Source organism: Schistocerca cancellata, chromosome 11 (assembly GCF_023864275.1).
Source record: "Schistocerca cancellata isolate TAMUIC-IGC-003103 chromosome 11, iqSchCanc2.1, whole genome shotgun sequence".
Lineage (NCBI taxonomy): Eukaryota > Metazoa > Arthropoda > Insecta > Orthoptera > Acrididae > Schistocerca > Schistocerca cancellata.
In genome coordinates this window covers 152,645,958-152,673,245 of record NC_064636.1, presented here as the reverse complement: position 1 = coordinate 152,673,245, position 27,288 = coordinate 152,645,958, and the positions used below count along the sequence as shown (strand labels likewise).

Below are 27,288 nucleotides of genomic sequence, written 5' to 3'. Positions count from 1 at the left end.
TGAAATCACGAATCCCGGCGCACAACTGAGGCGATATTCTGTAGGCACACAGTTTGGTTAGACGATGCCTCTGAGGAACAGTGTCGAAAGCCTTCTGGAAATCTAAATACATGGAATCAATTTGACATCCCTTGTCGATAACACTTATTACTTCATGAGTATAAAGAGCTAGTTGTGTTTCACAAGAACGATATTTTCTGAAACCGTGCTGACTGTTTGTCAATAAATCGTTTTTCTTCGAGGTACTTCATAATTTTTTAATACAATATATGTTCCAAAACCCTACTGCAAATCGACGTTAGTGATATAGGCCTGTAATTCAGCGGATTACTCCTGCTTCCCTTTTTGGGTATTGGTATGACTTGAGCAATTTTCCAGTATTTAGGTACATATCTTTCTGTGAGCTAGTGGTTGTATATAACTGCTAAATATGGAGCTATTTTATCAGCTTACCCTGAGAGGAACCTGACTGATATACAATATGAACCGGAGGCCTTGCCTTTATTAAGTGATTAAAGCTGCTTCGTTACTCCGAGGATATCTACTTCTATGTTTCTCACCTTGGCAGTTGTTCTTGATTGGAATTCAGGAACATTTACTTCGTCTTCTTTGGTGAAGGAGTTTCGGAAAACCGTGTTTAATAACTCTGCTTTAGTGGCACTGTCATCAGTGACTTCACCGTTCTTATCGTGCAGTGAACGTATTGCGTCTTGCCACTGGTGTGCTTTATGTATGACCAGAATCTCTTTGGGTTTTCTGTCAGATTTCGAGACAGAATTTCGTTGTGGAAATTATTGAAAGCATCTCGCATTGAAGTACGCACCATATTTCGAACTTCTATAAAACTTTGCCAATCTTGAGGATTTTGCATTCTTTTAAATTTAGGATGCTGTTTTTGTTGCTTCTGCAACAACGATCTCACCCACATAGTGTACCATGGGTGGTCAGTACCATCACTTATTATTTTATGTGGTATATATCTCTCAATTGCTGTTGATACTATCTCGTTGAAAACATTCCACAACTTTTCTAAACTTACATGATCAGATCAGGGTTGGAGACTGTCTTTTAAAAAGGCTTAGGAGCATTTTTATCAGCTTTTTTAAATAGATATACTTTGCATTTATTTTTGATGGTTGCAGTAATGATGGAAGTGAACATGTATTTTATCAACACACATACTACAGCCTGGACAGTAACACTGCTGATAGTTTAAACCACATCTGTTAAAGATTTTGGCATGATAGCTATTACCTCTATTTTATTCCTTCCTTTGTTCTCTCAATTCTCCAACTAAAGAGCTGTCAGTATGAACAGAAACAGTCTCTTACATTCGATCTATCTACGCCGATAACCTTCTACCCAACAACTAGTTGGGTTGGGGGATCAATGAGACTTCGCAACCTTTACTCAGTCTTTTGGCCGAGGCTGGTTGCGAAGTGCCATTACATTTACAGGGTAGTATTACGATGGGGTCGCCACTCCCAAAGACTAGCCCTCCCCACCTCCAAGACATAATTAGTGTACCCAAACTGTTTGCACCCAGTGTAATCCATTGTAAAATGCATATGTTTGGAAGCTGTGTTAACTGAGGCAGAATGTGGGGACCAGCCTGGTATTCACCTAGCAGGATGTAGAAAACCACCTAAAAATCACATCCAGGCTGGCCGCCACACTGGGCCTTCATTGTTAATCTGCCAGGTGGATTTGATCCAGGGTCGGCACGCCTACCGGAATCCAGGAAGTAGTGCGTTAGTGCTCTCCGCTACCCTTGAAAATACTACATCTGGTTCCACCTACTAAGGAATGATTGTCAATGCACTTGATGCCAGGGTTGGAGACTGTTGTGAATACAAGCAAGCCTATTGAAGCTTTTTCTCAGAAACATCAATATCATGCAAAGAAGGTACATTCTTTTGAACATTTTTATATTATCAAGATTTTGTTTCATCACTGTTGAATCTCATCTAAAATACCTTCAGGGAAAGTACACCTGATTTCTAGTTCAATGTCTATTCCTGCCCAACGCATTACCACTAGATCACAGGGCAGGAATCTGCAAAGCAATGTTATATTGTCTAGCATTAACATTGCTTGGATTGTGCATTTATCCATTTGAGTTTCCCCTACCATAAAAGCAGGAATCATGCTGATATGACTATGTCCTCTGTTATCATTATCATTTCCACGACGACCACTACTACCACCACCAAGCCATTTTCTGAATTTGTATCACCAATTTCCATCATGTAATCTTGATGAATATTACTGTCATCCACAACTTCACAATTCATTTATCCAAATTTACGTTGAAGTACAGTTCTCTTACTCTCGGAATTCATGTATGATGCTGATGATGATGGGTTTGTCGGGCACTCAACTGCACGGTCATTAAGTCCCCTTTCCTACACAGTCCTTTCCTACACAGTCCTTTCCTACACAGTCCTTTCCTACACAGTCCTTTCCTACACAGTCCTTTCCTACACAGTCCTTTCCTACACAGTCCAATGTAGCCACTGTCACGAGTGATGATGATCAAATGATGAAGACAATGCAAACACCCAGTCATTAGGTAGAGAAAGTCCCCAACCCAGCCAAGAATCGAACCCAGGATCCCATGATCCAGAAGCAGCAATGCTAGCTACTAGACCATGAGCTGCGGACAGAACTCATGGAGAATTATAAGTCCGATCAGGCTGGTTTGAATGGTTACAGAGACATGGGGCACACTGCACATTGTAAAAGACACTGACAGAGGTCACCATAATTATTATACCATAGTAACAATAAACAAAAGCTGTTGATAAAAACCCCTGCTGAGTGGCAATCATAGAACGAGTGTGGTATCTGCAAGACGTCATAGCAACTTTATTATGGATTTACTGAGGGTAAAATTGTTTGAAAAGCACCCTGTTTTCATAACAAGAAGTCGATCCAAGGTATTTTAAGTGATTATAATGAAACTGACAGTGTTCCAGGTGCTGTAGTGTGCACTCTATACATTGCAGGATGCTGTAACATTGTAGGATGTATATTAAATGGTGTCCTCACCGAGCATGCTGAAAAATAATTTTTCACTTTTCGCCACCAGGTGAAAATATGGCGCTAAAAGGAAAGAGAATGAGGTATTAGATAGGAAAAGAGAAGAACCATAGTGCAGGTAAAATAACTGACGTTTAGCCTGAAAGACTAAACAATCTACTTCTAGAATATATAAATTATGGTAACTAAATGGAAACATAGATCGATTACGACTGTTTACAGCTTAAGCTGGTGAAGAGAATGCAGATCACATGAACAAAACATTATCGATCTTACCTAGGCTTCAAAAATTATGCATTGTTGAGTAAGTGTGGAGACAGTTGTTCACGAGCTTTACAGACCTGCATGCAGAATATATCTGATAATACGAGGAATGGACTATGCACGGCAGGCTGATCACTTGGATATGCAAAACTACTTACTATCACATGATGGCTGCAAGTATGTTCTCACAGTCACAGTCACAGACACACACACACACACACACACACACACACACACACACACACACATTCCAATTTCACTTGGGCCTTACCTTTGAATGTAAAGACAGGGAAGGAGGTTTGAGAGGTTTCTGAACAATTGTTGCAGACAGGACTAAATCGACTGTCCATCAACCTTGAAGGCATATGATGGAAGTGAATTTTACGATAGGCATTTCTAAGCAGAATTCGAATGATGTGGGATAAATCACTAAGCAGAATTCGAATGATGTGGGATAAATCACTAAGCAGAATTCGAATGATGTGGGATAAATCACTATTCAACATTCTCATATTTGGAAACTAGTATTGCCATATGGTTGAACTGGACAATCAAAAATGGAATGTGGAAGCAATTTAATCTTCAATGTATGTGCAAATGGTTGAACATACAGCCACAAATCATTGATGAGAATAATCCCATTATTCACCATAGAATTAAGAGCAAACCTATTGAAGTCACAAACGAATTACAGGAAAAATTTGAACCCATTATGTTCCTCATAGAGTGGGTCACAAGATGTCAAAGGAACTGGGCACTGATGAAATGGCTTAGTTTCTCATCAAAGCTCAACAGCTGTGTAAACACCCAGAAATTGCTATGTAATTCGAAAAGCAAAGCTCAAACCGTGCAGTAGTGTGAGATGAGTGCTAGGAAACGTATCAAAAAAGTTGGAGGTGGTATTCTCGAGAATCTGCCATCAGAAGTTTGTATCTCTAGATACAATTTCTGTGGAGCTGGAACAAAATTGAAATAGCACCTAGCTTGTGGTGACAAGGGTTTTAATGCCTCTGACAATGTATACAAAGTGCACATCATCGCCTACACTACAGACAAATATCACCGTATTGCAGGTATTTCAAGGACCAGATATTCATGTAGCACAACCTATTTCTGAATATGTGGTTGATAAGGCAATGTTTGCTAGAACTTAAATTGGATACTGGACTAACCTTCAACCAAAACTGAATGCAGTTCACTGTATTCTAAAGAAGAAGAAAAACCTATGGGATGTTTAAAAAATTGGTGACAGCTGTAAAAGGTGCCTTGAGGAAGAAAGAAAGAATGATGTGTTAAAAAGCCCAGGTTCCTACAAATACCAATGGAATAATTCTGTTTCAGATACCTCCATTTGCTGGGCTGTCAGCTACTGGTTTCATTAACAAAGAGAGCTGATATAATTCAAGCAGTACAGAATGCCCGAAAATGCGAAAATTAATTACAAGCAGCTAAAAGTCATATGACCATGGAGGCCATCGCTGTAGGTGAAGGCCTATATTTACAATACAGGAAATGGCTAATGGCTTTGGTTGTACATAAAAAAGCCCCACAGCAATGTTACTGCAAAAAAGGATTAAAAACACAGATCTGGCAAAACTCGTCAGCAAACTTAAAATCATGAGATTTTACAGCGTCTTTATGAAAGATATGCTGCCTGAGACAATGTGGAAATTCAAGAAACATGGAACTGTCAATTTAGATGTTGTTCGGGGTACGGAGCTCTTGGTGATTTAAAGCCACCTGAAGAACTGTGTTGTCACTTCACCAATAGGAAACAGCTGCTTTTTTTTTGTGGTTTTAGGGCGCACAACTTCAATGGTCATTAGCGCCCTGACTACTCTAAGAATGCACCGCGAGGCACAAGTTGACAAAAACAACTAAAAGGGAAAACACGCTAAAAGAGACTGACAGGCATAGGATTAAAAAACAACATCATCAAATGTCCTTAGCGAGGTTTGTCAAATTGATAAAACAAACAACACGAGCAGCTGCTTGTGGGTCATCCGCTAAAATGGCATCGAAAGTATTAGGCATGTTAAGATCGAGGCGCAGTGTGTTAAGATCGGGACAGGACATTAAAATGTGTCTAACCGTCAGCAAGTGCCCACATGGGCAGAACGGCGCCGGCGCAGCCGTCAGCAGATGGCGATGGCTGAACCGGCAGTGTCCAATTCTTAACCGGGCTAAAACGACCTCCTCCCGCCGAGAAGGGCGTGAGGAGGACGTCCAAGCCACGGGAAGAGGTTTTAAGGCCCGAAGCTTGTTGTCGGTAAGTGCAGCCCAATCGGCATGCCACAGCGACACAACGCGCCGACAAATGACCCTGCTAAAAGCGGACGAAGGGACACAACAAAAAGCTGTCCGAGGCTGGAGGACCGCAGCCTTGGCCGCGGCATCTGCAGCTTCGTTCCCAGGGATACCGACATGGCCAGGAACCCACATAAAGCTAACCGGAGAACCGACGTCCACCAGCCGCTGAAGAGAGCATTGGATCCGGTGTACGAAAGGATGAACCGGGTACGGATCACTGAGGCTCTGGATGGCGCTCAGGGAATCTGAGCAGATGACATAAGCAGAATGTCGGTGATGGCAGATGTAAAGAACAGCCTGGTAGAGGGCAAAGAGCTCAGCTTTGAAGACCGAACAATGGCCATGGAGCCGGTATTTGAAACTTTGTGCCCCGACAATAAAGGAACACCCGACCCCGTCATTGGTCTTAGAGCCATCTGTATAAATGAAAGTCATGTTGATGAACTTCGAACGAAGTTCCAAAAAACGGGAGTGGTAGACCGAACCGGGGTTGACCTCTTTTGGGAGCGAGCTGAGGTCAAGGTGAACGCGGACCTGAGCCTGGAGCCAAGGTGGCATGCGGCTCTCGCCCACTCGAAAGGTTGCAGGGAGTGAAAAATTAAGGTGTTGAAGGAGGCGACGAAAGCGAACTCCAGGGGGTAGCAGGGCAGAGACATACAACCCGTATTGACGGTCAAGAGAGTCGTCAAAAAAGGAACGATAAGACGGATGGTCGGGCATTGACAGTAGCCGACAGGCATACCGACAAAGCAGTATATCGCGCCGGTAGGTGAGTGGCAATTCGCCAGCGTCAGCATGAAGACACTCTACGGGACTGGTATAAAATGCTCCGATCGCAAGTCGTAAACCCCGATGTTGTATGGAGTTGAGGCGGCGTAAGATGGATGGCCGTGCAGAGGAGTATACGAAGCTCCCATAATCCAGCTTGGAGCGGACGATCGACCGATATAGACGAAGTAGGACGGTTCGATCCACTCCCCACGACATACCACTGAGAACACGGAGGACATTTAAAGAACGGGTACAACGGGCGGCCAAATATGAGATGTGGAGACCAGCTAAGTTTCCTGTCAAAGGTAAGGCCTAAAAATTTGGTTGTCTCCACGATTGGGAGAGCAACGGGACCGAGTCTTAAGGACAGTGGGAGAAACTCTTTGTAGCGCCAGAAGTTAATACAGACCGTCTTCTCGGCAGAAAAACGGAAGCCATTGGCGACACTCCAGGAGTAAAGACGGTCAAGAGAACGCTGAAGACAGCGCTCCAGGACACGTGTACACTGCGCGCTGCAATAGATGGTAAAATCATCCACAAAAAGTGAGCCTGATACATCAGCTGGGAGGCAATCCATTATTGGATTGATCGCGATGGCGAAGAGAGCGACTCTCAAAACTGAGCCCTGTGGCACCCCATTCTCCTGGCGAAAGGTGTCGGACAGGACAGAACCCACACGTACCCTGAACTGTCGATCCATTAAAAAGGAACGAATAAAAAGAGGGAGGCGACCGCGAAGGCCCCATATATGCATGGTGCGGAGAATGCCCGCCCTCCAACAGGTGTCGTAAGCCTTCTCCAAATCAAAGAACACAGCCGCGGTCGGCCGCTTCCGCAAGAAGTTATTCATAATGAAGGTCGACAAGGTAACCAGATGGTCAACAGCAGAGCGGCGCCTACGAAATCCACATTGTACATTGGTAAGTAGGCGTCGAGACTCGAGCAGCCAAACCAATCGAGAGTTAACCATTCGCTCCATCACTTTACAGACACAGCTGGTAAGCGAGATAGGTCGATAACTGGAAGGCAAGTGCTTGTCCTTCCCAGGAACCAGCTGCTGTACAATGTTCGATGCTCCCATGACTTCAGTTCATACCTCTGAGGATATTTCTGCCTGATATTTTTCCTCAAAATTGCATAAAAACAAGCAGTATGCAAGTCTCCACATCATTTGAAGCTGCGATGTAATTATGTTCACTCTAATTCTAATTGGTTTAAATTGAAAGCAACCTACTTTCCTCCGATATATGAGCAGGGGATAGTGATGTACAGCATTGACTGGCTGGAAACACACGAAAGCATAGCTAACTTCACTGATTTAATAATAAATTGCGTCTAGGGAATTGGGAAGTTGTGTCAATACCTCTTGGCACTTGCAACATTGACAATTCATATGTATACTTGAAACGTTTTTGTTAAGGGATTTGAAGTATGTGGTCCACGCAAATGTTCATATGTTTAAATCAGAGATAGAAACAAAATACATTGAGGACTTCAGTCACAAATATTTAATAGGATGGCTACTAAGTTTCTCAGAGGGACAAGTGATGGTGCATAATACTGAAAATTTATCAACTGGTGAACCAACTGCCAGTCACTATAATTCGTGTAGAGTTTAATATTGCAATGAATTTTGTACCTTGACGACAGATTGGTCCATACTATTTATGTATTTTTTTCCTACAGTGGGTCCTGCATATAAAAGTTAAGAAAATGAAGTCCACAATGAACATGGGTTGCTACACGAAGCCAAGGTGGCGAAGGGTTCACAACCATAAGGAATGTGGCAGGTACTGTGAAGTTAAGCTGCAAAGAAGAAGCCAAAAGCAAACTCCAAGAGGTAACTGAGATGAATTGCATTACCTGTACTAGCAGGCAGGAGAGTAATCGAATAAGAGGGAATAGGATGAGTGGTGAAAGAGAAATGGCATGCCTATCCACTGAGGAAGACATCATCATGCCAATATGACTAGTTGTGCAGCATCTTCTGCATAGACTCTAAACCCGGCTTGGGTAAAACCCACCAGTGGTGAAACATACTCCATGATGGTGGAGTGTGTTAAGACAGCAAATGATGGACAGAGGTGCAAAGGAATGAACTGAACACCCACAGTCTAGTTATGAATGGACATGGGATTTAAAAAAAAAAAAAAAAATGGAGAAGGGTGGTCTGAACCACTCCCGTGGAAGTACCACTTAGGAGATGTAGGACACTGAGGAACTGGGTACCATGTACAGACAGGTAAGAATACGTGGGAGGACCAAGGAAGTTTCCTATCAAACATGAGCCCCAGGAATTTTCTAGTTTCAATGAATGAAAGAACAAAAGGTGCAAGATGTAAAGATGGTGTAAGAAACTCATTACGCCGTCAAATATTCATAGAAAAGGTTTTGGCAGTGGAAAAGTGAAAACCACTGCCCATGCTTCATGAGAAAAGACGATAGGAACGACGCTGAAGACACCACACAAGGAGACAGGTTGGTGTGGAACTGTAACAGACAACACAATCCTTGGTGAAAAGGGAGATGCCTGTTGGGTAATTCCATAATATGGGTAATAGGGATAGCAAAGACAATGATACCCAGAACGAGCATTCAGGCACCCTGTTTTCCTGGATAAATGTGTCTGACAAAGTCAAACCATATAAACCTTGAGAAAACTTTGTGTTTTCAAAACTTCCTCTAGTAAATGGGGCAGATGGCATCTAAAGCCCCACATGTACAGACTACAGAGGACAACAGCCCTCCAGCAGATGTATCAGGATGTGGAGAGCACATCTCTGCAAGTGAATCACATCGCTGCACGCCTCAGTCCACCAGGGACCAGGACACGCTACAGGAAACTTGAAGTGCACGGTATGGAACATTCTTTGGCGGTAAGGATAACATTTGGAAGATACTTTACGTGGTCATCACAGCTGTGTAAAGGTCTTGAGGGAGGGGTAAGGCCCCCAGTCGGCCTTAGAAAGCTGCCAATTGAATTTCCACTCAGAGGAAGTGATCACTTGCGTATGTTAGAGGGAATGGGTCATTCCAGGTTGATATGGCGTGCATTATTGTGCTCTGATCTTTTTTAGAGTGCATGCTATAATCGATTATAGTTCGCTGTTTTGGTGCTGGTGACACTCCGGTGGTGATTTGCTATTACGTCGCTGGTGTGTGTTCTTGGTGGCTGGCGGAAAGCGAGATGGTAGTCTGTTTCCGGGTATTGCACGGAACGTGAAGTTTGCTCTGCTGACCTACTGGTGAATAGCGCTAAGGTGGTTGTGCCTCGCAACATGAGCAAAGTGGTCTGGGGCGGAGGTGCCTTGCCACTGTGCTGGCCATGCGGTGGTGATTAATTGGAATCTGTGTACTTGTTCTGCCTGCCTGTCTGATGTGGAGGTCCGGTGGGGTCCTGTGATAATCTGGCTGAGAGACAACTAGTTGCTAAATTTTGGAGTCGTCTGCCAGGTTAGGGTATGGGCATGGTTGGCTCTTCATATTTTCTGCTGGAAGCTCCAGCATCGGTTTCTCAACTTCATTCTGATGTGGGACGGCGTTGTTGGAAGTTTTTGCTGTGTGTGTGTGTGTGTGTGTGTGTGTGTGTGTGTGTGTGTGTGTCACGTTACGATATTTGTTGGTACTAATTTACTTGCTCAATTGGAGTATCTTATGGTTATCCTGCTGAGTGGGTCGTTACTCACCCGGTCTGCTCAGTGTAATCTTTGGTGCGGCCTGTATGTTTTTTTTTTTTGGAAGGAATTCACATAGGTGGTTCCTGTTACCTGCCTGGGGTTGCGTTCATGTATGGTATATTTGGCATTTGATGTGTTGGGTAAAGTCTGCGTAAGAAAAGCAGTTTATCTTGTGTTGATATTATCTGTCGTGTGTTACAGAACATAACCAAGGTGCATAAGTGATGGGCAGATGTGGGAGGCATGTCAGGGAGCTCTCAGCATTTATTTCAGGGACCGTTTCTAGTGGGAAACCTGTGAAGTGATGAGAGCTCACTCATCTGTGATTGCGTTGGGAGTTGCCCTTGTCTTTTGTTTGTATCAAATTATTAATTTCTTCGGAATTCACATGAAAGATCAAGCGACAGATATTTGGAGCGGCGTTGTTTTAGTTGCAGCTCGCGCAATCATCTTATTCGGGCCTGTCCGGTGCCGCGGACACCCCGTGATGCTAAATGACGCCAGGGGAAGAGGAGAAGGATTTGGAGATGCAGGAAGATAAATTGGCCGGTTAATTGCCGGGCCATTCGTGTTGTCTCTCGCCCCTCCTCTCCTTACATTTGCATGAAGATTGGGGATGAACAGATTTATGCCCTATTGGATACTGGTAGTGCCCATTCTATAATAGATAAGAACTGGTATTTTGAATTTAATACACTGGCCCGTAGTTCAAATTTGCTTCTTATTGAGGTAAAACGTCGTGCGGCCAATCGGCAGTTGTTGCCTATCCTCGGGGAACGTAAGGTTAGCTTATCTGTCGAAAAATTTTCTTGGCCAGTGAAGTTGTCGGTCGCCGAGCGGTTAAATATCCCACTGATCTTGGGATGTGATTTCATATACAAAGCGGGTCTTATTATAGATTGTTCTAGAGGCACATTTCATTTTCGGTTCCAACCTGGAACGAAAATTGCCTTCTGTGATTGTAGACAGGGAGGAGGTTGCCAGGTGGTCTCTGTACAGGAACGGCTCCCTGTTACGGCCCATTTAAACCATAGCCAGACTGACGCATTACAAGCGTTGTTGATGAATTACCCTGAGGTGATGACTGATAAGCTCAGGGTAACTAGCTTGATTCAGTACAAGATCCAACTTATTGACAACACTCCTGTGTAAGACACCGTATAGACTGTTCCCTCTGAAGATGTGCATTTTGAAAGACAAAATTAATCAAATGTTAGAAATGGGGGTCATTCATTATTCCACATCTCCGTACGCTTCACCTGTGTTCTTGCTCCCTAAGCCAGGTAAAAACGATCACCGTGTCATGGTGGATTATCGTCTTCTTAATCAGAAGGTTATATTAGAGTTGGTACCCTTGCCTGATCTCCATAATTGTTTCACCTGGTTTTGCGGCGAGAAAGTATTTACTGTATTAGATCTAAACCAAGCGTATTTTCAAATTCCCCTTAGTGAATCTTCTAAACCCGGAATGGAATTTACCACCGATTGGAACTTATTTGAGCAACAGAGTTCCATTCAGTTTGGCTACGGGTGCCACTGTTCTTTCAAGACTTCTGGACAGAGCCTTGGGTGATCTGAAGTTTCAGTGCGTCTATAATTATTTAGACGATTTGGTAATTTACAGTGCGTCGTTTGAGGAACACCTTACACATGTGAAGTTGGTATTTGAAAGATTGCATAATGCAGGTCTGACGGTTAAGCCTTCCAAAATAAGTTTGTGTAATACTAGTATTGTCTTCTTGGGGCATGTTGTCTCTGAAAGAGGTGTGGAGGTAGATCAGGAATGCACATGAGCTATTAAAGAGTTTCAGCCTCCCTGCGATAAACAATGTATTGCCCGTTTCATAGGTATGTGTAATTTTTTTCGTAAGTTCGTCCCTGATTTTGCATTGTTAGCGGATCCCATCAATCAGTTACGAAAGAAAAATGCTACGTTCCATTGGGGCTCGAAGCAACAAACTGCTTTTCTCACTTTGAAACAGGCCATCGCTAATCCTCCAGTCCTTGCAGTACCTGATTTCAATTCGTAATTTACTGTGCAGACTGATGCCTCCCGGGAAGGAATTACCACCGTATTACTACAAGGCCAAGAAGGTAGTCGATGGCCTATTGCTTATGCATCGCGTCGTTTATCCGATCCAGAACGAAAGTACTCTGTTTATGAGTGCGAGACTTGGGGTGGTGGTGTTTGCCCTCGAAAAATTTTCATTTTACCTGGAACATCGCCCGTTTGTACTGGAGACTGACAATCAGGCTCTCAGTATGGTGGGCAGTTCACATATCTGCCTTCTGATTCGAGGTTAGACACATTTGTGGTGCGGATAATACAGTCGCGGATGCTCTCAGTAGGATGTTCATGGATGGGGAAACGGAGGAAGGAACTGAGACAGGAGTGGGGGCCTTACTGACGGATGTTCTGGGGTTATTTTGCGACGCACCCCAGAAACAAATTGATGATCTATATTGGGGACCGTTATATCAGCGTCTTAAAGAAGGTGAAGAGCTACCGGGCCTTCAATTTCACAATGCCATTTCATGTAAACAGCAAAAGGGTTCTGGGGAGTACAAATTGTGTATCCCTAAGGAGCTAGTAACTATGGTTATTAAATTTTTCCACGACACTGTGTCAGGAGGGCATATGGGATTTAGTAAAACCTTAAACCACGTGTGAGAGCATTTGTACTGGGTGGGTTTGTATACGAACGGTAGGAGTTTTGTTGCGAAATGCAATGAATGCAAGTGAGGCAAATCTGATGTAGGCCCCCGTACTGGATTTCTTCAGTCAGAAAGGGAGTCCAGTCCCATGGAGCATCTCTATTGATTACATCGCCCCCCCTACCTCGAACTAGGAAATGTAATAAGTACATGTTGGTGGTAGTTGACATATTTTCGCATTATTCCTGGTTGTTGCCAACCAAGGGAGTCATGGCAGATATTACTGTTCAGCAACTTGTTCGTGTTTTTTCTTGGTTTGGCCCTCCGAGGATCTTGGTTAGTGATAACGCCCCGACTTTCTTGTCAGGGTGATTTAAATATTTTTGTTTCTCTCAAGGGGTAAAACATATAACCACAACACCGTATTATCCCAAGGCCTCCTTTGCTGAATGAGTCAATCTTAAATTGAAAGCCACCTTGTGCATTTTCCATACTTGTTCCCCTACAAGCTGGGACACGTCATTGCCATAGCTCAATCAGGCATTTCACTCAGCGCGTCACGAGTCAACCGGCAGTATGCCTAATGTGTTGATGTTTGGCATTCGATAAATTCCCGTGTCTAACTTGACAAATATTAATGATTTACTGCCCAGGGAAATTACTCCAGCACGCTTTCGTGAGAATTGGGACACAGCGAGGCGTAACATTCTGCGTGCGCACAATAGACAAGCCAAACATATAATCGTGGTAGATGCCCCTTTAGAGGGAAGGTGGAGGGGCTTAGTTTTTGTCCGTAACACATCCTCTTTGGGACATAATTAGATAAAAGGTAAGCAGCAGCCTCCTTTCTGTGGACCCTATTGAATAGAAAGGATTTTAGGGCCAGTTAATCTTTTGGTTAGGCAGTTGAGTTCTCGGAAGTTCTACTGCATCCATATAAGCCAAGTTAAGCTGGCTAGGGAACACGTGTAGGCTTGGCACAGGCGTTGTGTCAGAGGGAGCTCCATTCTGGGCATTTTTGCTCCCCCCAACCCCCACCCGTGGGTTTTGGGGGGAGGAGATTGATATGATGTGTGATACTATCCTGTGATCTTGTTTAGAGCGCATGCTATAATCGATTAATAGTTTGCTGTTCTGGCGTGGGTGGCACTCCGGTACTGATTTGCTATTATGTCGCTGGCATGTGTTTGTGGTGGCCGGTGGAAAGTGAGAGGGTAGTCAGTTTCCGGGTATTGCACAGAATGTGAAGTTCGCTGTGCTTGACCTGCTGGTGACTAGCGCTAAGGTGGTTGTGCCTCGCAATATGAGCAGAGTGGTCTGGGGCGGAGGCGACTCGCCGCTGTGCTGGCCATGCAGTGGTGATTAATTGGAGTTGGCGTACTTGTTCTGTCTGCCTGTCTGATGTGGAGGTCCATTGGGGTCGTATGATACTCTGGCCCGGAGACAACAAGTTGCTAAATTTTGGAGTCGTCTGCCAGGTTAGGGTATGGGCATGGTTGGCTCTTCATATTTTCTGCTGGAAGCTCCAGCAGCGGTTTTGAACTTCATTCTGATGTGGGACGGCGTTGTTGGAAGTTTTTGCTGTGTGTGTGTGTGTGTGTGTGTGTGTGTGTGTGTGTGTGTGTGTGTCACGTTACGATATTTGTTGGTGCTAATTTACTTGCTCAACTGGAGTATCTTTTGGTTATCCCACCGAGTGGGTCATTGCCCACTCGGTCTGCTCAGCATTACCTTTGGTGGTGCCTGTTCATTTCTTTTTGAAGGAGTTCATGTAGGTGGTTCCTGTTACCTGCCCGGAGCTGCGTTCACCTATGGTATATTTGGCATTTGATGTGTTAGGTAAAGTCCGCCTAAGAAATGCGCATTTAGACAGTATATGAATAGTGAATTACTTCTGCTTGGTATATGTGGTCTTCTGGGACCTGAAGAACACCATCGCATCAATTTGGTTTGTGTCACAGCATTAAGTGGTATGTTCTGTATTTTTATCTCACTGTGTTATTATTAACTTGGTGGAATAGTCGCGTTTGTTGTCGTTAAGGCACTTCTAAGACTGTGGTTGGACTATTCATGTGCGCTTGGCTTTTATTGTTTTGTTTTACGAAGTGAGAATTGCTTATTTAGATTTGTGTGTGTTGGCTTCTGGCACCTGTTAGGTGCACCTGAGATAATGGCACCATGGCTATGTTCTGTCAGGATGTTATATTGTTATTTGATTTTTTAATTTTATCTTGTGATGATATTATCTGTCGTGTGTTACAGAACATAACCAAGGTGCGTAAGTGATAGGCAGTTGTGGCAGGCATGTCAGGGAGCTCTCAGCATTTATTTTGAGGACCATTTCTAGTGGGAAGGCTTCAAAGTGTTGAGAGCTTGGTCGTCTGTGATTGTGTTGGGAGTTGCCCTTGCCCTTTGGTTGTATCAAATTATTATTTTGTTATTATGTTTATTGGTTGTGTGTTGTGCTTCTTTTATTTTATGGTGCCAAGTCCCATTATCGTTTATATAAATGATTTTAAATTGTATTGCCAAGTTAACTTATTATTGGATTTTGTCTCTTGGGTAAACTCTAAAAGCTGTTTGGATATTATTGGGTGGAAATCCTTGGATAGTTGTCCTATAAGAACACACATTCCAAAGATGACAGGCGAGCTGGACAGTGCAGAACGAGAGGTCCAAATGGTAGTAAATGTGCATGGAATCTGAAAGGAACGTGGGTGCTCCAGTGGTAAGAGATGATTCAGGTCAGCTAAGAGGGAACCTCTTGGACATGCTCTCTAAGAGCCCCAAAGCAGATGGTGGGCAGTAAAGTTGCCAAGCAGCAAAAAGGAGTGAGAGAGCTGACCAATGAGCTAGAGTAAGTCCGACTTGGTAACAGCAAACGATGGAGAGGTGTAGATCTTGCAAAGAGAAAAGGTGAAATGAGGAAGGGCAATGCTGACTGCAACAGCTAGCAGTCGCATGTTAAATGAGATGGATGGCCAGCATGGCTCCCACATGAGGTGGAATGCTGTCCTTGGAGGTAAAGGTCACAGAGGACCAGAAGGAAACATGAAAGGTCAAATGGGTTGTGAGGACAATTTTTTTTCTTGGAAGCAGAAAACAAGCGGACACTACAATTCCAAGAGCAGCTGTAATTCCTCCTTGAATCTAATGCCATGAATGTTCCATTGGAGAAGAGTCATCATGGGAATTGGGGAGGAGGGAACAAATTAAGATTAGTCACCTTGGTGGCTACTGAGTGACACCCCTCAAAAATTCACTGCTACAGGGGGAAGAGGCAGCAGAATCCTGTTCCATGAGATCTACAAGCATATAGGCACTCTCCCTGGGTCAGTCTGAATTCCATGGCAGAAAATTTGTAGGCAGTGGGCAACAACAAAATGGAGGCCAGCCAGGTAAGGGTACATGTGCCAACACCACTGACAAGGATCTCCAAGTCAGGGAATAAGAAAACCATTTGTTTTTGTTTCAGTTCTTAGAACTTTCTAGTTGACAGATGAAGACTTGTTTTTAGCTGTAGATAGTCTTTGCAGGAGTACTGCTTTTGTCCCTTTCAGACTGACAGTTGTGTAGCAGGTTATTTCGCCACCAAAGGTAAAGATCTGATGGCTTGTTGCGTAGCTGTAGGAGGGGACAGGGATGCTATTGTGACCTGTGTGATTTCACTACTGCAACACTGAATTTTAGATCAGGAGTCTGGGTGGGCATATCCTCCATTATGCATGGCATTGCAAAAGCGATACTGTAAATGCCAGCTGGTAAAACGCACGCATTTTGACTAGATAAGAACTGCAAGTGACAGGGTGGGGTTTGGTGTCCTTCACTCAGATCTGCTGGATGGCGTGCTCATTAAGACAGCAGAGAGGAGGCAAACAGCTGCCCTCATGAGCATCTCTGCCAAAAGTAACACACTTTGCCATGTTTTGACAGGACACCCATTTTATTATAATGTTGACACTTGTAGGAACTCAACTGGTTTGGAATGTATGGTTGGACTGTGTTTACTTTATAGCTTGCCTTAATCTTTGAGGCAAAAACTACTCGAGCAAATGGTAGAAAATGAGTGCATGTGGGCATTAACTTTGCATCATTCTTTTCATAAATGAGAAAAAAATTTCACAGAGCCTCCAACTGCAACACCTTCCAGAATAAGGCACACATGAACCATAGTAAAGAACTGACCCTCTCCTGTACGTGATACCATGAGGAACCAACGTGCGTTTGGGAGGGCCTTCAAATTTATAGCCTCATTCTGTTTATGTTTAGTAGACACACACTAAGATGGTGATTGATACATTGCAAAAAAAAAATCACCCATGATTGCCAACATCTCCAATGGCATGCTCTTTCCAACTGGGAACCCCCTCAGAGGGGGATTCACCTACCGTAAATTATTGTTCACACGTCAGGTCACACCTCCCGAACTCCTGACAGAGGGACCAATTGGCATGTGGGAAGGTAACAGCTCAGGCACTCACCCTTCTGGGCCTGACCTGTATCAGAGGATACGTGAGAACCCTACCCGTTGACCTGGAGCTGCCAATTATGCATTACCTTACACCTGTAATGTGTCTAACAAATGGGACAGCCTTCAGAAACACACCAGGACGAAGGAGAAATGGAGATAATGAGGATTCACCAGCTAAATCTTCACAACCTTACTGAAACTGGCACCATTTACTTACGTTTCTTCTTGATGGTGGCCTGTAATGTCACCACTACAAGCTTGTGTGTTACCTGAGCACCGCTGTGGCACCGCATTGAAGCAGATGTTCAACACTATATTCATTAATCTGAAAGGCTGGGAATCAGCTCCAATTTTTGGATATATAGCCATTCACCCTTTCTTCTTACTTGTTCTACTGCAGTATATTAGCTTGTGCCCATCTAGAAGAATCTGTTCAATTTGCAGTGATTTTCATGTGACGTTCTGCATTGAACACAATACAGCTGCTGATATGCCACCTGAACTTTTATTTTCCTGTATGGATATCAGACGTTTGCTCTATTTATCTAGGAATAGTCACATAATGGTTGTTGTGAGGAATAGTATTAATGAATAATTACAGTAGTGCATTTTATATCTGAAGTACTCTCACAATTAATAAACAAAAATTTATGTTTCTGGAAAAGTTCTGCAGTGAATTATGAAAACTTACCTTGCACTGTCAGATGCGTATCTTGTTGAGGTTCCCACCTGAAATATTTGAAGAAATGGTCAGTGATTTACAACTGATGAGACAGTAAATAAATAGAATTCTATTAACGCCCACCAACATGTGATTGGTCCACAATATGCTGTAAGTTAGGCTTGAAAATATCATTAAAGAGGATATGATAAACTGTTGCAGTTAATGAAACAGAATGTTAGTAAGAATTCATTCTCCATTTTCTCACTGTGTTCAGCACTGTAAATAACTACACAAGCCAGTAATTTGTTTGTAGCCATACTTCCTACTAGACACTTCACAAAGGAAAGTGACCAATAACATCTTTAACCTGTCATGCACTTACACCTTGTGTAAAATTTTCTTTCAGTTTCTTTCCATTATGAAAACTGCCATTCAATGACAGATGAATCCATCATCATAAGTGACTCATTTGGGCCTTTGTGCTCTGGGCAGCCCAGACAAACTTGCAGAGGTGAGGAGCGACTTCTAAACCGAACCTTAAATTCACATCCGGAACTACATACAGGCTTGGACCATTAAATATACAAACATTAATAAATATTGGCAAATTCAAGATAGTTTCAAACATTGTGAACGCACAAGTTAAAATTGGCATTACAAAATAACACATTCACAGATGAAGAAATATCACAATCAGGAAACTGTAGATTCTTAACGGAGAACACAGGGAAGAAATTCGCTTAACTACTCCAGAACTAGGATCTGCATTCATAAATGGCAATTATGATGCAAACGGTACCAAATTTTTCATTACCTCCAGAAAGTCTCTCTCCCTGCAATAATTCAATATTTAGGTGAGAGTTACACAATAATCAATGCACATGCACCAATAAATCAGGATAACAAGAACAATGCAGAAGGTAAAACAGTCCTCAGAACAATGTTGAGAAGCATCTGATGAAGTAAGGGAGGAAAACATACAAATTTTATTAAACTTCTATCCTCAGACTGGTACAGAATGGAGACGAGAGCATTTTCTGCCTAAACTGCTATTAAATGTATTTATTCACAACTGGAATTTTGACTGTTATGCCATTCTCAAGTGACAGCACACTATGAACTAAGTCAAAGTTATTAAATGTCATGCCTAGTGCTTGGGGAGTGGATATTAAGATGTACAGTATGATATGACTGTGACAGAAATTAGTACACGAAGTACTACCATTGTCTAGACATACAGATTACGAAGATCCTCATCTTGTAACGAATATGGAATTTGTAAACATTGTTAACACAAGGAAAGTATTACCTCAAAAGGAATTATAAAGAATTCAGACATCACACTCAGCTACCACATGAGAATTGTACAGCTGCCAAATTAATTTTGAATAAGTACATTCCGTAACACTCCTGCTCCTGGTAGAAAATGTTTTCATTTACGAATGTCTGCCTGACTGGATGTAAGAAAAAAGGAAAAATGGCGAGAAAAAGACATTTAGCATACACCACTAAAAAGATATGAGGACAACAATAATATGATTTGAGAAAATCAGACAGCTTATGTGCCAGTAGCAAAGCACAATTCCAAAAAGATGAAGAATTCTAGAGTCAGAAATAGATATCTGTTGAAATTGACCATTACCACTGAATAATTAAAGTAAGATTCCTGGCCTAGAATAACTGATAACCATGTGCACGTAGGATTCAACGAAATTCCATGAAAAGTGCAAGGAAAAAACTACAGCAGTAATTCTGAAATACGAGGTATATCAGAGATGTCTTAGGGCAGGATGGACCTGTGGAGGCCAAATTGATAAAGGACCGAAGGAGCAAAATACTATTGGAATACATCCATAAAATTTTAGAAGCAAGACTGCTTTTATTCAAAATTCTTAAAGAATCTGAAATACAGAAGACAACACGGGTCGTCTTAAAAGAACTACAGCCTCATTTGAGATAAGGACAGACTTTAGCCAAGGCAATGTACTAACTCCATTATTCTTTCAGACTATACTAGAAAAGTGAATATTGAACAGATGGAACAGTTGTCAGAATCTAATATCCAGAAGTTGACTACTACTTAGTTAGAAAATTGACAATGTCAAAATTGTTTGTTCAACTTTCGTAGATAATTTAGCAATACTGACAGTGTAGAAAAACCACAGAACAGAGAGAAAGAAAGACAGTAGGAAAAGCATGACTACCCATCTCTTCTGATAAGAAGCAGTAAAGCAGAATTGGGTAACAACAGGACTGGGAGGGTCAGGGGAAGACAAATTTAAGGATCTATGAGAAGTCATGTAGCCAAATGGTGGGGAAAACGGAACCACAAGAGGAAGACTATGAAAGTCGGACTTTGCATTTCAGTTAACAGAAGACATTTATAGTAAAAATTCATTCTCCAAAATTGCAGAACCTACAACTTGCAAGGCAGTCATTTGGCCAGAATACACATCTGTACCACAAATACCTGCTTTAGAATCAACAAAAGATAATGAAAATTACGAAAAAGAAAAGATACTAGGAAACAGAACACCAGCACAAACATTTAAATTCAGAAACAATACAGAAATATACATGAAGATGCAGGAAAATAACTGGAGACAAAATTTGGCAAACAAGGCTAATGAGTCTTAGCATACTGAAAAGAAAAACTGTGCAGCAGTACTAAAACCATAAAAAAAGAACTTATTGGCTTACAGGAGTGCACAAAGACCTACAAGAAACTTGTATAAATTAGCAAGATATTTAAAACCAAACCAAATCCAGAAACAGGACTGAGCTGGTAAATTGTCCACAGCATAACAGTTCCAAAATGACAAGATAGAAACTGGACGTCAGGTGTGTGGAAAAAAAAATGTGTACAGATCAAGGAGTAGCATACATAAATGTAAAACCTTAGCTGGACTGTAACTGATCAGGAAAAAAAAATTGTTGCACAGTTGTACCTTTTCAGTAAAGCATAGCAATTATGTATGTACTGCAAACAAGTTGCAGCAAGCAGGTCAGAGTGTCTCTGCAAATATGCAGATAACAGTATTAGGAGTGTTTTGTTAGGCTACAGGAGACCTCAGAAATATTTTGCAGTGGTGGTGGTATGCTGTCAGTACTGCTTGCATGCAGTCACAAAAGAGCAATGCATGTAAGTGTCACTCCATCAAGAGCTGCATGCTGCTGTGGTTACATATCTAGGCAACAAACAAGATCATACAATAACAATATAAGTATATATTCCTTTAGCTCTAAAGTATGTAACTTGCCTTGATGGTATGGTATCCATTAACAACTATGACTGAGGTATTTACTCAGTGACTGTTTACTTGTAGAGAACTAGAAGTATAGCAAAACAACACTTGCTTGATGTGAGACAAGCTGTCTTGCATGTCTTCAAGATTGGGAGGTAGCAGTGCAGTACTTCTAGGGACTATGGCATACCACGACCACAAACAAGTGTGCATAGTTAATGGCAAAAACAGGAAACAAAAGTAACCAATAAGCCAAGGTCAGGTCATCATTGAAGAGCGAGGAGGAAGGACAAAATGGTTCAAATGGCTCTGAGCACTATGGGACTAAACTGCTGAGGTCATCAGTCCCCTAGAACTTAGGACTACTTAAACCTAACTAACCTAAGGACATCACACACATCCATGCCTGAGGCAGGATTCGAACCTGCAACAGTAGCGGTCATGCGGCTCCAGACTGTAGCACCTAGAACCGCTCGGCCACTCAGGCCGGCAAGGACGGACAGTGTGTGTGTGTGTGTGTGTGTGTGTGTGTGTGTGTGTGTGTTGGGGCTTATGGGCACTCAACATCGAGGTCATCAGCGCCCTGACACACATTAAAAGGAATGAATGTGGACAGACCTAATAAAACTGAAGCACTCACTCAAAGAAACCAGGAAAATGCTGCACAAGAAAGTAAAACTAAGGAAAGGGAAAACATAGCAACAAGAATGCCACAGGAAAATGTCATTGGCTGGCCACTTACATAAAATATGTGCGAGCTTGTCACACAGTGAACAAGTTAAAATCCTCTCCCTAAAATCTTTGTAAAAACATTTGACATGGCACAGAATTTTAAAACTTTAACCACACTGGGCCGAGTGTTGCCTAAGTGAGATGGCAGGTCCGCCGGCAAGTCAGCCATGGCCCGCTGGTCAGAAAATAAAACGCAATCCAATAAAACGTGGCGCAAGGAGACCTGGACGCCGCAAGCACCACACATTGGAGGGTCCTCTTGCCGGAGCAGGAAGCCATGCGTCATAGGGCTGTGGCCTATTCGAAGCCGCGTGAGGAGAACCTCATCCCGTCGATGGGGCTGAAAGGAAGTACACCACACACGTTTTGTGGGCTTGACTATACGGAGCTTATTGTCAGTCACTTCCAGCCACTCATCCTCCCACCGACGCATGAGTGCGTGCAAGGGGATAGCACACTGAGATACGTGTGGATCGAGACACGCCTCCTTGGCTGCTAGATCTGCCCTTTCATTCCAGCAATCACGACATGCCCCAAAACCCAGCAGAAAGCTACAACCTTCCCCAGTCGCTGTAGTCGGAGGAGGGCAACCTGGATGGTCTGGACTATTTTGTTTGCCGGATACAAACGTTGCAATGAGTGAAGGGCTTTGAGTGAATCGGAACAGACAAGAAATTTAGGAGAGGAAGAAAGCCTCATCTGCTCCAGTACCCGCAAGATTGCAGACAATTCCGCATCGAAGACAGTAAAAGTCTGAGGCAATCGGACCTTGAGGACACAATCCGGAAAAACAACTGAGCAACCAACGGAATCCCCTTGTTTTGATCCATCCGTAAAAACAGCTACAGAGTCGTGGCACTCAGATAAAATGGCAGAAAATACTGCATTAAAAACTGTGGCAGGAGTGCAATCTCTCTTGTACTGCAATAAATCTAAAATCACTCCGGGCCTTTTCAGTAACCAGGGTGGCAGGCGGTTAAAACCCAGGATTTGGGGTTGTACAGACTCCACACCAAGGGATTCTAGCACACGTTGCACACGGAGACGGCGGGAAAAAAGGCGGTCCAGAGGTGGATGGGCAACAAGATGGTGAGCAGGCGAGCTGGGAGCTACAAGAAACTTACATGCCTGGCGCACCAGCAGGAGCTGCCGCCGGATGGTAAGTGGCGGTTCGCCAGCCTCAGCACAGAGGCTGGGTGCGGGACTGGTCCGATAAGCAGCCGTGGCCAGTCGAATCCCAGCATGGTGAACTGCGTCAAGGATCTGCAAATAAGACGGCCTTGCTGACCCATATACTGTGCACCCATAGCCCAGCCGTGAACGCATAAAAGCGCGATAAAACTGAAGGAGACATGCCCTGTCCGCTCCCCAAGACCTGTGGCTGAGGCACTTGAGGATGTTCAGTGCCTTCAGAGTTCTGGCTTTCAAGTCACGTAGGTGTGACAGCCATGACAACCTGGAGTAAAAAATTGGGCCCAGAAAACGCACTGTGTCTCTAAAATGTAGGACAGTATCCCCCATATGCAAGTCAGGCAAAGTAAAAAGACGACGAGAACGATTAAAATGAACACAAACACACTTATCGGCAGAAAACCGAAAACCCGTCTTTGCAGCCCACTCCTCTAACCGCCGCACTGTTAGCTGCAACTGACGGCTCACGGTTGCAACACTGGAGGAGGAACAGAAAAAAGTAAAGTCGGCCACAAACAAGGAGCACTGTACTGGACTCCTCACTGTAGACGTTATACTGTTGATGGCTATGGCAAAGAGGGTAACTCTTAAAACACTGCCCTGGGGGACACTATTCTCTTGCTCAAAGCGATCAGACAGTGTGTTACCAACGTGGGTCCGGAAAAACTGCTGAGACAGGAAAGACCGAATGAAAATGGGGAGGCGGCCACGAAAGCCCCATTGATGCAGTTGTGCAAGAATACAGTGTCTCCAAGTAGTATCATATGCCTTACTGATATCAAAGAAGATACCGATACAGTGATGCTGACAGAGGAAATCCTGCTGAATAGCCACCTTCAGGAGAGTCAGGTTGTCGACCGTGGACCAAAATTTTCGGAATCCACACTGAAAGCGGCTAAGGAGCTGTCTGGTCTCTAACAGCCAGACCAGACGACGGTTAACCATCCGTTCCAGGGTCTTTCTGACACAGCTTGTCAAGGCGATACTACGATAACTACTGGGACATGTGCGGTCCTTTCCCGGTTTGAGGAGAGGTATGAGGATTGCCTCCCTCCACGAGGTAGGGAACACTCCTGTCTGCCATATGAGATTAAAACGTACAAGGAGGATTTCCTTTGACGCCGCTGGCAGATATCGCAGCATGGAGTACCGGATGCAGTCGTAACCTGGTGCAGTGTCAGAAGTCTCATTAAGTGCCGATTCAAGTTCCCACATGGAGAAAGGGAAGTTGTAGGCCTCAGAACTGTTCGACCGAAAGTCCAAGTTCAGTCTTTCGACAGTCGCACGATAGCGACGAAATGCTGGATCCTGGGTTGCAGTGGCAGTACTTTGTGCAAAATGCTCTGCCAGCGTCTGAGCAATGGCTCTGGGTGTCGTTTGGAAGTAGCCCTGGTTCAGGACTGCAGCTATTGGTAAACGGCTGCGTTTACCGGAAATCCTCTGGATGGCTTCCCATACTTTTGTGGAACAAGTGGAATGGTTGATGGAGTCCAGGAACTCCTGCCATGACCTTTTCTTGCCCTCTTTAATGACACGGCGTGCCCTGGCTCTCGCAATTCGAAAGGCGGTAATATTGGCCGCTGTTGGGCGGCATTTAAATCGTCGAAGAGCCGCACGCCTGTCCTGGATGGCTGAATGGCACTCTTCTGTCCACCAAGGTACAAGGCGCCGCTTAAGAGGGCCAGAAGACCGTGGTATGGACAGGTCAGCAGCATGATGGATCACTAGTGTGATGTGATCCACCCATTCCTGTACGCTGTTGTGGCGTTCAAAGACAGCCAACCGAGTGAACAGTGGCCAGTTTGCTCTGCCAATCATCCATGACGGCGGCCTCTGCTCCAGCAATACACCATCCAGGAGATGAATGCGGATGGGGAAGTGATCGCTGGAATGAAGGTCGTCAATGACCTCCCAGTGAACAGAGTCAGTGAGGATTGGAGAGCAGAAAGATAGGTCAATGGCTGAGAATGACCCAGTAGCAGTAGAGAAATGAGTCCGAGTACCTGTGTTGAGGATGCACAACACTTGGGATGTTAGGAGGCTCTCAAAAATTCGACCTCGAGCGCAAAGAGAAGTGGAGCCCCACAGGACATGATGGGCATTGAAGTCTCCCAGGAGGAGAAATGGGCGGGGGAGTTGGTCGATAAGATCTGTGAGAGCCTCTAAGTTCACTGCATCCAGAGGGGGTAAATAAAGGGAGCAAACGGTAAGCCTCCGACGTGAATGAATTTCAACTGCAACTGCTTGCAGGTCAGTATCCAGGGGGAGAGCAGAGGAGTGGTGGTCATTATTGACAAACACGGCGACTCCACCTTTGGCACTTTCTCCAGTCAGGTCATCTTTGCGATATAACGTATAGCCGCTTAGTACAGGAGCATCAGAAAGTTTGAAATGCATTTCCTGTAAACACAAGCACAGGGGACGTTGCCGTGCTAGGAGGTTAAGTTCCTCCACATGTGCCCGGAATCCATTCACGTTCCACTGTATAATGGGAGCCATCTATCAGGGTGGGAGTACCTACATTCTCACTTTCTGTCGGGCAGGAGAGCCCACAACAGGTGGAGGCTCAGTTTTGGGGCGAGATGATTGCCCCAATCTGACATCAACCTCCATCACCTCTGAAGAGGAGTCGAGAGAGACGTCAGAGAGAATGTCATCAACATCAGCAGATTGATTAACTTCAGTCTCCTTCAGTGGCGAGTCTTCACCTTTGGCTTTGGTTTAGATTTTATGGCCTGAGGTGGCATTGGAGCCAAAACCTCAGAAGCAGTAGGGGGTGTAGCAGTGCTGGGCAGTGCACAAGACTGGACCCGGGAAGGGGCAGGAAGTTTCATAATGTCAGCCACCACAGCCTGGTCAGAAGGCCGGGGGGGAGCAGCAGGATTCCCAGGAATGGCAGCAGCACATATACATTGACAAACGCAGGTGCTAGTGCTGACAGTAGCAACCTCCGTTTGTGTAGCGGCATCGGTTTTCAAGACTGGCTGTTTCAGAACAGAAGAAAAGGAGGCAGCGAACGTGGGCGGCTGCATGGAGTTTTAGATTCTCTTTGCCTCACTATACGGGATGCGTTTAGTGGTTTTAAGTTCCTGGATCTTCCGTTCCTCAAGGAAAACTCTGCATTCCCTACTCCACACAGAGTGACCCCCAGAGCAGTTGACACACTTGGGAGGAGAGGAGCAACCAACTCCCTCATGGACGGCTTCACCACATTTCCCACAAGTGGCTTCCCCTTTACAGCCGAGAGTAGTGTGGCCAAAGTGTTGGCATTTAAAACACCACATGGGGTTGGGGTAATAAGGCCATACACTGAGGCGTAGGAAACCTGCCTTCACATGCTCTGGCAATTTGGTGCTGTTAAACGTAAGGATAAATGAGTCAGATTTCATGAGAGCACCATCCACCCGTTTCATAACGTGTTGCATGTTGACAATTCCTTCCCGGGACCATTCAGACTTCAGTTCGTCCTGGGGAATGTCAACGAGATCTCTGCAAGTCACAACACCCTTGCTGTAGTTCAAGGTGTTGTGAAATTCAGTCTCTATCGCAAACTCCCCAAGAAATTGTGCCTTCTGAGGGTTCTGGATTTGCTGGAAGCTAGATGTTTCAACCAGCAAGGTGCCATTTCGCAAGCGCTTTACAGACTTTAACGTGCCAGCAATACCTTCTAAGCCCTTCTGTATATAAAATGGCGAAACTTTTTCAAAACTCCCATCTTTTTTTTTAATTATGAGAAACACATTCTGCGAAGCAGCATGCATTCTGTTACTACTACCTGAATCAGGAGGACTGGCTACACGAGCCCTCTTGTTAGACTGGGTGTTAGAACCTACCAGTGGCCCACCCTTTCCTCTGGGAGGAGGAGAAGAAAAGTTCGAGGGTTCCATCTCGGTCCCACGAGCAGCTAGGGAACTAGAAGTCCACCTAGACAGAGCCCCGCATGCCTAAGTAAGCCTTATACAACTGAGGTGCGGCAGGTTCCCCAGAGGTTGCCCGCTAACGACTGTTCCACCTCAACAGCCATGCATCTCATCAGCGCGCAGCACACCTTGAGATTGAGGGGTTATTTATAGAGGTTTATTCCATCCTCTCGATCCGGGCGATCAAGCCAAGATCCCCATTCCCTGAGACACACAACGTTCGACCGCCGCGCCGCACGGTGGTCGCTGAAGTATGTCCAGAGCTTACGGTGACAGGGGACTGTCGGCGCTTACCAGTCCCCAGCTCAGGAACCCCGGGGTCGCCAAGCCCGTACCCAGCAAATGA

General features: G+C 44.3%; 1 protein-coding gene across 1 annotated transcript in view; it reads right to left on the bottom strand.

The window, feature by feature from the left end:
* Positions 1-1,950: 1,950 nt before the first annotated feature.
* The window catches only part of LOC126108387 (uncharacterized), a 51,611-nt gene continuing 26,273 nt past the window's right edge, over positions 1,951-27,288 (bottom strand). The window contains exons 4-5 of the mRNA XM_049913599.1: positions 17,882-17,919; positions 1,951-2,056 (exon numbers count right to left, since the gene is read on the bottom strand). Of these exons, the coding sequence (XP_049769556.1) occupies positions 1,951-2,056; positions 17,882-17,919 (144 nt within the window). The remainder of the gene's footprint in view (positions 2,057-17,881; positions 17,920-27,288) is intronic.